The sequence below is a fragment of the Heptranchias perlo genome, chromosome 7, assembly GCF_035084215.1.
Source record: "Heptranchias perlo isolate sHepPer1 chromosome 7, sHepPer1.hap1, whole genome shotgun sequence".
Classification (NCBI taxonomy): domain Eukaryota; kingdom Metazoa; phylum Chordata; class Chondrichthyes; order Hexanchiformes; family Hexanchidae; genus Heptranchias; species Heptranchias perlo.
Genome location: NC_090331.1, coordinates 51,136,159 through 51,150,597, shown reverse-complemented (window position 1 = coordinate 51,150,597; position 14,439 = coordinate 51,136,159). Strand labels below are relative to the sequence as shown.

The 14,439-nt window shown below is 47.3% G+C and overlaps 1 protein-coding gene across 1 annotated transcript in view; it reads left to right on the top strand.

Moving 5' to 3' along the window:
• Positions 1-5,169: 5,169 nt before the first annotated feature.
• The window catches only part of col28a2a (collagen, type XXVIII, alpha 2a), a 125,598-nt gene continuing 116,328 nt past the window's right edge, over positions 5,170-14,439 (top strand). The window contains exons 1-2 of the mRNA XM_067986797.1: positions 5,170-5,323; positions 5,780-6,348. Coding sequence (XP_067842898.1) covers positions 5,170-5,323; positions 5,780-6,348 — 723 coding nt within the window. The remainder of the gene's footprint in view (positions 5,324-5,779; positions 6,349-14,439) is intronic.

Sequence of the window (14,439 nt, the reverse complement as noted above, 5' to 3'; positions counted from 1 at the left end):
ACATTCTGACTTGAGTAAATACTTACACAACTGGAATCATCTGAGTTAAATATTCCAGCTGTCAATGTTTTATCTATTTCTTCTGTTAAATGTCTAATTAAACTGAAGGATTCAAACCATATTTACAACTACTTCTGAACACTGTGTGTACCCTTTATGCCAGCTTACTTGCTCAAGCTCCTAATCTGCTTCTTCTATGAGTTGCTCCCCGAGTGAAACAAATTTGAGCAGTGGGCAGTTGGGAACATTAGAAGTATGGGGATGACTTTCATCTTGGGGAAGCAGCTGTCCCAGAAAGATCAGCTTCTGGCAGGCTTTCTCTTGCATTGTCAATGGATGCTGGGCCCACGTCTGAAGAAACCTCATGTAGCGCATTTAAGGGGACATTAAGGACACAGGGTCATCACCACTTTTTGGAGAGACAGTGACATCTGCGACTACAACACTTTTAACAGAAGTATTACCCATTTATTTCAAACAAGTTACTGCCTATGTTGAAATAGTGGGTAGAGGAGTGTCATACGCATGGGTTAAATGTTCTTCTATTAATATCATCAGCATCAATTTCCAGCCTGTTTTGTGCATTGACTTTCCATGTAGGCTTCAGCAGATTATTTCTCTACAAACCTCCAACAATTCTGTCATAAAAGAATATACCACCATTTTGTGCTTGTCATTTTGTGCTGCACTGATTGAGAGTGCTACCAAAAATGGTCAAAAATGAAGGAATTTTTACAAACATCTTAACCAAAGGGGCAAGAAAATGGGATGAAATAAACAATCAGAAGAATTATTTTAATGACATAAAACATGTCACTGCACAGAGTTGACTTAAGCGGTTTGGAGGCCCTCTGCAAGAACTCTGTGGGACCCCCAACTCCACCAGACTGTGATAGTCAAGAACTGTAGTTCTAGGAGAGCTGGTCAGGGGCAGGCATGCCCCGGAGAATTCAGAAGTTTACATGTAAACTCGTCCTATCTGGTGGGTTTTGCCATTTTATGTTCCAGGTGTACAACAGAACACATAAGGCAAGGGTTTCAATTTGTATTCAAATAAGATCACTTACCTTATTCATCAATTTTACTAAGAAATGGATTGAACACAACCTCAACCATAATTTTTATTGGGGTCAATGAAAGTATGTTACTGTTACCCCTCCCCTGCCTCTGTGTTATTCTCTCCCTGTCTCTCTGTTTCTCTTCCTGTCTCTATGCTACTCCCTCCCTGTCTTTCTGTGCCTTTCTGTTACTCTTTCCCTGTGTCTCTGTTGCTCATATCTTGTGTCTCAGTGTATCTCTTTTTTTAGCTCTCTCTTACTCTCTCACTGCTCCTCATACATTCTGAGTTGCTCCAGTGTTCACTCCCAGCTGCTGCCTTTTCCTCCAGTGATCTCTCCCAACTCTGCTCTCCCAAACAGACACTCATCCACCCCCTTGAATGACTAACCAGCTGCTTAGGAGTTTGAGGAGTGGAGGAATGTCCTATACAGCGCATTGACCAGTTCCTGGGCCCTTGAACAGCCAGTCAGTGTGTAATATAAGATGCTCCTTCACACATGGGACTCTTGAACAGCTGGTCTGGGTGAATTTGTATTTAGCAACTTCGCAAGATTGAAAAGATAAATTAGAGCTGTGACAGATTAATATTGCTCAGCATTGGATCTCCTTTATGTCGAGGGCCCCTGTAACTGCAGGATTTGTAGATGACTTAAGCCAGTCCTGTCACTAGATTGGAATTGCATCATTGTGTTGCATGCTAATCAATAGTAGAAAGAACATTTTACTTATAACTTTGAAGTGGTGACAAGGCCCCTTCAACATACTTTGAAAAGTGTATATATCCAGTGAAATAACAAACATAAATACTGAGTTAAAGGTTGTAATCAAACAAATAGTTTAGGTAATATGTATGAAATATAAGAGCAAAGCCCTCATGATTTATGTCATCATTTGAACCACATAACTGTTAAAAAGTAGTCATTATTCTATATATATTAAATTGACCACAAACATATTGGAGATTATAAAATTTGAATGGGAGAGCTGGAGGCAGATATTGATTTTCAGTCAGCACTTTTCAGTTCATCATTCCTATCTGACAGCTCCATTATACTGATTGTTTCAAGCCTACAGGAGGTAATGAAACGCAGCTCAGAACACAGCTGTCTTAGGTAATAGTGACACTTGGGCCATTTGCTAGGCAGACAGTAATGTTCTAACCAAACGCACATTATATCGTACACACGACCACAACCTATATGCTGATTAACCTCTGACCTAGCAGATGTTCATTTTAAACAAGATTGTAACCTGTAATACTAGATAGAATGCAGTGCTAAATTCCACATCACAAATGGTTTCAGGTAACCAGTTATTAGATAAATAACAACCCCAATTAGATCTGTCTTTACAAGTTTGCAGAACTCAACGGCACAGCCATCTATTGCCGCAAACATAGCAATTAATCACTAATTTATTTTCTCCAGATTTACACTAATAAATTACATATTGTAATTGTCTGATCTTCATAGATAAAGGATGTATACATCATAAATAATGACTGTAGATGAAGATGATAATCTACCAATAATTAAAATACTGCACGTTGTATTGTTTTGTTATTGCCCACTTCACAAATGCCATTCTTGTGAATTTTATGCTAAGGAATATTAGCGCCAGGAAATTAAACACTTTCCTTTTCAAGCACTCAATGTCAGAATCAAACACTCTTAGGTCAGGTATCGTGCAGTTAAGACCAGAGTAAAGCTGTCTGTTCAACAATGGGGGTAATTTTAATCCCCTCAAGATGAGCGGGAGAGTGTCGGCGGCAGGGGGGGGGGGGGGGGGGGGTTTAAAATTTTAAAATTGTGAAACATGGCCCTAACCCGCTGCAAATGCGCCTACTTCTGGTTGAGGGGCGGCCAATTAACCCGCTCTGGAGAGGCAGGTAGGTGATTTTAATATGTTAATGAGGCTCCATTCCTCCGGCTCGTGAAACCTGGCAACTAAAGGGAGGCGGGCGATGCCGGCTTCAGCAGGTAAGTGCTTTTCCAGCTCGGTTTGTAGACCAGGAGGAGCAGGAGTGCTCCCCCCCCCCACTCCCTGCCCCTCAAGCAAACCTTCTACCATAATCTTCAGACCCCCCACCAGCGATGGGCCGACCCCACCCCATCTCCCCGCGATCTCTCTCCCCCACGATCTCTATCTCGCCCCCTCCATCTCTATCTCTCCCTTCCCGCGATTTCTATCTCTATCTCTCCCTCCCCAGCGCTCCTTGGCTGCTGCTAGCTACTGCAGGCTTTCCCAACCGGCAGTCGGCCACCCTCTGAATCTGACCGGCTGCCTGGCGGGAAATGGAGTAAAAAAAAATTCTAATGAGGTCCTGCCGTTAAATTTGGCAGGACCTCCGCCTTGCTGGCACTTCCGCGTTTCCCGGCTGCTGACACACGCCCCCGCTCCCTCCCTGCCTCCCCATAAATATCGGGGCCAATGTGTCTCAGCTCCACCCTCAGAAGAGCCCCCCTACAGTCTGAGCTGATGGTTTTCTATTTCCCATACTGTGAATTTTGTGAGTAAAGTTGAAAATTTAGTATAAGTTTGTGGCCGTTTTGTGTTGGGAGCCCAAGCCCATGATGAACTGAATTGAAACTGTCCAAACTAATTCCAGAGGGAACCCTTACATCCAGCATGCAGATGAGACTTTCGGCCTGCATTGGATTCAAATCCAGAGTCCTACCCACTGCACACCGAGCCCCTCTCATAAACTTTTTATTTAAAGGCTCAATCACAGAGAAAGTCAGCCACAAGAAATAGATGGACACTGAATAGAAGAAATCTTCTTGGAAAATGTTTGTTATTTTCTATGGGTCCGTATTTTTTAAAAAAATGAAACATTATATTAATTGGTCTGTTAAACTGCCAATTATGTAGCAATCTATATTGGCGAGCAGGTGCACATCATGGGTTCACCTCACCTGATGCCATCTGTCACCTCACCTGATGCCATCTGTCACCTCACCTGATGCCATCTGTCACCTCACCTGATGCCATCTGTCACCTCACCTGATGCCATCTGTCACCTCACCTGATGCCACCTGATTGTTTCTGCTTCCTTTCCTCCTCATGAAGTACTCCTTCACATGGACTGTGATCAATATATGGAGTGGAATTCTGGGTAGAATAATGGAGACAAAACACTCTGCAATTATTTAGGGGACAATTGGATGCTTTGATGATTTATTATGATGGAAACCATAGTTTTTTTTTGGAAGGATGATCTAAAATAAACCATCAGCCTATCTTACGATATGAATATTCGTGTCCAGTCTCTCAGTGCATCAAACATTACCCATTTGTTGACGTTATTGTCCAATCTCAGAGTTACAATGTGGTTAGAACGCATTCTAACTTCATTCCTGAAGTTTTTGACATTATTTGAACCTTATGTTAGAATTGCGTACGTCAATTCACCGCCGGTGCCATTTTTCTTTATTAAGTTAATAATAACCCCAATTCAATTTCACAATACCTGTACTTTTTATTCCCAGGCGCCCAGTGATTTTCCTTTTTCATTTCATTTCATATTAAATCGCAGCTTATCTCTGCAGCCAATTGTCTTCGTCATTCCAGTACCATCCTCGGGCCGTCCCGCCTTCATTTATAAAGCAGGAGAAGTTCAACTACTAGATTTGAAAAGGGGCAGATTCCCAGAGAATAAATTGGAAGACCTCACACATTCGGCCAGAGTTTTCCTGCTAATGCTTGTTTTGCTTTTCAACTCAGTGCAGACAAAAGGCAGTTGAGAAGTCGACCTCCACAGGTCAGTGTTACTTTGTACAATGTCCTATCACCTATAATTTACAGTAAATCTAACTTTCTCTCAAACTCGCAGTAGCCTACGACATTTTGGTTGTATACCTAGCTGCATTTGTTGGTCTTGCAACGGGTTTCTTCTGCGCTGTTGCTAATATTAATTTTATACAGCTCTGCAGCAAAGGTGACGAATGAATCTACCTCTAATCCATCAAGGTACGTTTGATCTGCTCATTGAATGTGACACACTGTAATTTGTAACACAGCTGTATCATTTCATATATCAAAACAGGGGTTGTGAACTTGATCCGCTGTGAAATGACACTTTTAAATACAGATTTTTTTTATATAGGGAGAATGAGAGCGTTCCACCAATTCTGGTGGCTGCTAGTATGGACAGGATACCAGCAAGTTTTATCACAAGACTATGAAGAACGCGGGGATGGAAATTTGGTTAGAAGACAAAAAATTAAGAATCTCTCGTCTAATGCACCAGGAGAAAATGAACAAGGTCATATCAGATTTTTTTTTAACTTTATGCTATTTATTTGACACTTGCTCGCACTCGTTTTCAGTAGCTTTTTACCCAACTTTCCTGGTTCATAACTGCTTTATATGTTAACTGTGCGCTGGGTGTAGGATAAACCCTAAGGCTGTTTATAGAGAACTATAACCTTATACACTGCACCTGACGCAAAATGCGTTACCTGTAGACAATAACGATACAAAGTTTTCATTATCTGCGCCACTTGAAAATGAAACAAAAGATCTATTTCATTTGTTGTAGAAATTGTGCTGATAAACTGCTTGTCTTTCTGTGAAGGAAATACAAAGTGAAGCAAGCACACAACAGGTTACTGAAAGTTGGGTTATTTTAGTTTCCATTCGCCCCAATGTTGCAATTCCTCAGGTCACAAAATATGTTAACAGCCCCCCAAATAAACGAATCAATCTTTCCACTTTTCAGAGGAGGATTGCAGTTTGGATATTTCATTCCTGCTGGACAGTTCAGAAAGCGCCAAGGACTTCAACCACAACCGGGAGAAGCGCTTCGTGCTGGACTTCGTGGATCGGCTGCAGCAGCTGCGGGTGTCGAGCGGCCGGCGGCTGGTGCCGAAGGTGGCGCTGCTCCAGTACAGCAGCACGGTGCTCATCGAGCAGACCTTCCGCGACTGGAGCGGCCCGGCCGCCTTCAGGGCCCGCGTCGCTCCCATCGGTTATATCGGGCACGGCACCTACACCACGTACGCCATCACCAACCTGACCCAGCTCTACCTGAACGAGGCAACCCAGGGCAGCGTCAGGGTGGCCGTGCTCATGACCGACGGCGTCGACCATCCCAGGAACCCGGACATCTACGCGGCCACGGCCGAGGCCAAAAACCAAGGCATCAAGTTCTTCACGGTGGGCATGTCGCCCGTGGCCACCGAGCCGCCCAACGCGGCCAAACTGCGCCTCTTAGCCAGCCCGCCCGCCTCCCGCTTCGTGCACAACCTGCAGGACAGCAGCGCCCTGGGGAAACTCTTCCGGGAAGTGGTAAGGAGCAGACACACTCACTGTAACACACCCTCACACCTTCACATCAACACACTCACTGTAACACACCCTCACACCTTCACATCAACACACTCACACTCACTGTAACACACCCTCACACCTTCACATCAACACACTCACACTCACAGGAACACACCCTCACACCTTCACATCAACACACTCACACTCACAGGAACACACCCTCACACCTTCACATCAACACACTCACACTCACTGTAACACACCCTCACACCTTCACATCAACACACTCACACTCACAGGAACACACCCTCACACCTTCACATCAACACACTCACACTCACAGGAACACACCCTCACACCTTCACATCAACACACTCACACTCACTGTAACACACCCTCACACCTTCACATCAACACACTCACACTCACAGTAACACACCCTCACACCTTCACATCAACACACTCACACTCACAGTAACACACCCTCACACCTTCACATCAACACACTCACACTCACAGGAACACACCCTCACACCTTCACATCAACACACTCACACTCACTGTAACACACCCTCACACCTCCACATCAACACACTCACACTCACAGTAACACACCCTCACACCTTCACATCAACACACTCACACTCACAGGAACACACCCTCACACCTTCACATCAACACACTCACACTCACAGGAACACACCCTCACACCTTCACATCAACACACTCACACTCACTGTAACACACCCTCACACCTCCACATCAACACACTCACACTCACAGTAACACACCCTCACACCTTCACATCAACACACTCACACTCACAGGAACACACCCTCACACCTTCACATCAACACACTCACACTCACAGGAACACACCCTCACACCTTCACATCAACACACTCACCCTCACAGGAACACACCCTCACACCTTCACATCAACACACTCACACTCACAGGAACACACCCTCACACCTTCACATCAACACACTCACACTCACAGTAACACACCCTCACACCTCCACATCAACACACTCACCCTCACAGGAACACACCCTCACACCTTCACATCAACACACTCACACTCACAGGAACACACCCTCACACCTTCACATCAACACACTCACACTCACAGTAACACACCCTCACACCTTCACATCAACACACTCACACTCACTGTAACACACCCTCACACCTTCACATCAACACACTCACACTCACAGTAACACACCCTCACACCTTCACATCAACACACTCACACTCACAGGAACACACCCTCACACCTTCACATCAACACACTCACACTCACAGGAACACACCCTCACACCTTCACATCAACACACTCACACTCACAGGAACACACCCTCACACCTTCACATCAACACACTCACACTCACAGGAACACACCCTCACACCTTCACATCAACACACTCACACTCACAGTAACACACCCTCACACCTTCACATCAACACACTCACACTCACTGTAACACACCCTCACACCTTCACATCAACACACTCACACTCACAGGAACACACCCTCACACCTTCACATCAACACACTCACACTCACAGGAACACACCCTCACACCACCACATCAACACACTCACACTCACAGGAACACACCCTCACACCTTCACATCAACACACTCACACTCACAGGAACACACCCTCACACCTCCACATCAACACACTCACACTCACTGTAACACACCCTCACACCTCCACATCAACACACTCACTGTAACACACCCTCACACCTCCACATCAACACACTCACACTCACAGGAACACACCCTCACACCTCCACATCAACACACTCACACTCACAGGAACACACCCTCACACCTCCACATCAACACACTCACACTCACAGGAACACACCCTCACACCTCCACATCAACACACTCACTGTAACACACCCTCACACCTTCACATCAACACACTCACACTCACAGGAACACACCCTCACACCTCCACATCAACACACTCACACTCACAGGAACACACCCTCACACCTCCACATCAACACACTCACACTCACAGGAACACACCCTCACACCTCCACATCAACACACTCACACTCACAGGAACACACCCTCACACCTCCACATCAACACACTCACACTCACAGGAACACACCCTCACACCTTCACATCAACACACTCACACTCACAGGAACACACCCTCACACCTCCACATCAACACACTCACACTCACAGTAACACACCCTCACACCTTCACATCAACACACTCACACTCACAGGAACACACCCTCACACCTTCACATCAACACACTCACACTCACAGTAACACACCCTCACACCTTCACATCAACACACTCACACTCACTGTAACACACCCTCACACCTTCACATCAACACACTCACACTCACAGGAACACACCCTCACACCTTCACATCAACACACTCACACTCACAGGAACACACCCTCACACCTCCACATCAACACACTCACACTCACAGGAACACACCCTCACACCTTCACATCAACACACTCACACTCACAGGAACACACCCTCACACCTCCACATCAACACACTCACACTCACTGTAACACACCCTCACACCTCCACATCAACACACTCACTGTAACACACCCTCACACCTCCACATCAACACACTCACACTCACAGGAACACACCCTCACACCTCCACATCAACACACTCACACTCACAGGAACACACCCTCACACCTCCACATCAACACACTCACACTCACAGGAACACACCCTCACACCTCCACATCAACACACTCACACTCACAGGAACACACCCTCACACCTTCACATCAACACACTGACACTCACTGTAACACACCCTCACACCTTCACATCAACACACTCACACTCACAGGAACACACCCTCACACCTTCACATCAACACACTGACACTCACTGTAACACACCCTCACACCTTCACATCAACACACTCACACTCACAGGAACACACCCTCACACCTTCACATCAACACACTGACACTCACTGTAACACACCCTCACACCTTCACATCAACACACTCACACTCACAGGAACACACCCTCACACCTTCACATCAACACACTGACACTCACTGTAACACACCCTCACACCTTCACATCAACACACTCACACTCACAGGAACACACCCTCACACCTTCACATCAACACACTCACACTCACTGTAACACACCCTCACACCTCCACATCAACACACTCACACTCACAGTAACACACCCTCACACCTTCACATCAACACACTCACACTCACAGGAACACACCCTCACACCTTCACATCAACACACTCACACTCACAGGAACACACCCTCACACCTTCACATCAACACACTCACACTCACAGGAACACACCCTCACACCTCCACATCAACACACTCACCCTCACAGGAACACACCCTCACACCTTCACATCAACACACTCACACTCACAGGAACACACCCTCACACCTTCACATCAACACACTCACACTCACAGTAACACACCCTCACACCTTCACATCAACACACTCACACTCACTGTAACACACCCTCACACCTTCACATCAACACACTCACACTCACAGTAACACACCCTCACACCTTCACATCAACACACTCACACTCACAGGAACACACCCTCACACCTTCACATCAACACACTCACACTCACAGGAACACACCCTCACACCTTCACATCAACACACTCACACTCACAGTAACACACCCTCACACCTTCACATCAACACACTCACACTCACTGTAACACACCCTCACACCTTCACATCAACACACTCACACTCACAGGAACACACCCTCACACCTTCACATCAACACACTCACACTCACAGGAACACACCCTCACACCTCCACATCAACACACTCACACTCACAGGAACACACCCTCACACCTTCACATCAACACACTCACACTCACAGGAACACACCCTCACACCTCCACATCAACACACTCACACTCACTGTAACACACCCTCACACCTCCACATCAACACACTCACTGTAACACACCCTCACACCTCCACATCAACACACTCACACTCACAGGAACACACCCTCACACCTCCACATCAACACACTCACACTCACAGGAACACACCCTCACACCTCCACATCAACACACTCACACTCACAGGAACACACCCTCACACCTCCACATCAACACACTCACTGTAACACACCCTCACACCTTCACATCAACACACTCACACTCACAGGAACACACCCTCACACCTCCACATCAACACACTCACACTCACAGGAACACACCCTCACACCTCCACATCAACACACTCACACTCACAGGAACACACCCTCACACCTCCACATCAACACACTCACACTCACAGGAACACACCCTCACACCTTCACATCAACACACTCACACTCACAGGAACACACCCTCACACCTCCACATCAACACACTCACACTCACAGTAACACACCCTCACACCTTCACATCAACACACTCACACTCACAGGAACACACCCTCACACCTTCACATCAACACACTCACACTCACAGTAACACACCCTCACACCTTCACATCAACACACTCACACTCACTGTAACACACCCTCACACCTTCACATCAACGCACTCACACTCACAGGAACACACCCTCACACCTTCACATCAACACACTCACACTCACAGGAACACACCCTCACACCTCCACATCAACACACTCACACTCACAGGAACACACCCTCACACCTTCACATCAACACACTCACACTCACAGGAACACACCCTCACACCTCCACATCAACACACTCACACTCACTGTAACACACCCTCACACCTCCACATCAACACACTCACACTCACAGTAACACACCCTCACACCTCCACATCAACACACTCACACTCACAGGAACACACCCTCACACCTCCACATCAACACACTCACACTCACAGGAACACACCCTCACACCTCCACATCAACACACTCACACTCACAGGAACACACCCTCACACCTCCACATCAACACACTCACTGTAACACACCCTCACACCTTCACATCAACACACTCACACTCACAGGAACACACCCTCACACCTCCACATCAACACACTCACACTCACAGGAACACACCCTCACACCTCCACATCAACACACTCACACTCACAGGAACACACCCTCACACCTCCACATCAACACACTCACACTCACAGGAACACACCCTCACACCTTCACATCAACACACTCACACTCACAGGAACACACCCTCACACCTTCACATCAACACACTCACACTCACTGTAACACACCCTCACACCTTCACATCAACACACTCACACTCACAGGAACACACCCTCACACCTCCACATCAACACACTGACACTCACTGTAACACACCCTCACACCTTCACATCAACACACTCACACTCACAGGAACACACCCTCACACCTCCACATCAACACACTCACACTCACTGTAACACACCCTCACACCTTCACATCAACACACTCACACTCACAGGAACACACCCTCACACCTTCACATCAACACACTCACACTCACTGTAACACACCCTCACACCTTCACATCAACACACTCACACTCACAGGAACACACCCTCACACCTTCACATCAACACACTCACACTCACAGGAACACACCCTCACACCTTCACATCAACACACTCACACTCACAGGAACACACCCTCACACCTTCACATCAACACACTCACACTCACAGGAACACACCCTCACACCTCACATCAACACACTCACACTCACAGGAACACACCCTCACACCTTCACATCAACACACTCACACTCACAGGAACACACCCTCACACCTCCACATCAACACACTCACACTCACAGGAACACACCCTCACACCTTCACATCAACACACTCACACTCACAGGAACACACCCTCACACCTCACATCACACATCAACTCACTCACACTCACAGGAACACACCCTCACACCTTCACATCAACACACTCACACTCACAGGAACACACCCTCACACCTTCACATCAACACACTCACACTCACAGGAACACACCCTCACACCTTCCACATCAACACACTCACACTCACAGTAACACACCCTCACACCTTCACATCAACACACTCACACTCACAGGAACACACCCTCACACCTTCACATCAACACACTCACACTCACAGGAACACACCCTCACACCTTCACATCAACACACTCACACTCACAGGAACACACCCTCACACCTTCACATCAACACACTCACACTCACAGGAACACACCCTCACACCTTCCACATCAACACACTCACACTCACAGGAACACACCCTCACACCTTCACATCAACACACTCACACTCACAGGAACACACCCTCACACCTCCACATCAACACACTCACACTCACAGTAACACACCCTCACACCTTCACATCAACACACTCACACTCACAGGAACACACCCTCACACCTTCACATCAACACACTCACACTCACAGGAACACACCCTCACACCTTCACATCAACACACTCACACTCACAGGAACACACCCTCACACCTTCACATCAACACACTCACACTCACAGGAACACACCCTCACACCTTCACATCAACACACTCACACTCACAGGAACACACCCTCACACCTTCACATCAACACACTCACACTCACAGGAACACACCCTCACACCTTCACATCAACACACTCACACTCACAGTAACACACCCTCACACCTTCACATCAACACACTCACACTCACAGGAACACACCCTCACACCTTCACATCAACACACTCACACTCACAGGAACACACCCTCACACCTCCACATCAACACACTCACACTCACAGGAACACACCCTCACACCTTCACATCAACACACTCACACTCACAGGAACACACCCTCACACCTTCACATCAACACACTCACACTCACAGGAACACACCCTCACACCTCCACATCAACACACTCACACTCACAGGAACACACCCTCACACCTTCACATCAACACACTCACACTCACAGGAACACACCCTCACACCTCCACATCAACACACTCACACTCACAGTAACACACCCTCACACCTTCACATCAACACACTCACACTCACAGGAACACACCCTCACACCTCCACATCAACACACTCACACTCACAGGAACACACCCTCACACCTCCACATCAACACACTCACACTCACAGGAACACACCCTCACACCTCCACATCAACACACTCACACTCACAGGAACACACCCTCACACCTCCACATCAACACACTCACACTCACAGGAACACACCCTCACACCTCCACATCAACACACTCACACTCACAGGAACACACCCTCACACCTCCACATCAACACACTCACTGTAACACACCCTCACACCTCCACATCAACACACTCACACTCACAGGAACACACCCTCACACCTCCACATCAACACACTCACACTCACAGGAACACACCCTCACACCTCCACATCAACACACTCACACTCACAGGAACACACCCTCACACCTCCACATCAACACACTCACACTCACAGGAACACACCCTCACACCTTCACATCAACACACTCACACTCACAGGAACACACCCTCACACCTTCACATCAACACACTCACACTCACAGTAACACACCCTCACACCTTCACATCAACACACTCACACTCACAGGAACACACCCTCACACCTTCACATCAACACACTCACACTCACAGTAACACACCCTCACACCTTCACATCAACACACTCACACTCACTGTAACACACCCTCACACCTTCACATCAACACACTCACACTCACAGGAACACACCCTCACACCTTCACATCAACACACTCACACTCACAGGAACACACCCTCACACCTCCACATCAACACACTCACACTCACAGGAACACACCCTCACACCTTCACATCAACACACTCACACTCACAGGAACACACCCTCACACCTCCACATCAACACACTCACATTCACTGTAACACACCCTCACACCTCCACATCAACACACTCACTGTAACACACCCTCACACCTCCACATCAACACACTCACACTCACAGGAACACACCCTCACACCTCCACATCAACACACTCACACTCACAGGAACACACCCTCACACCTA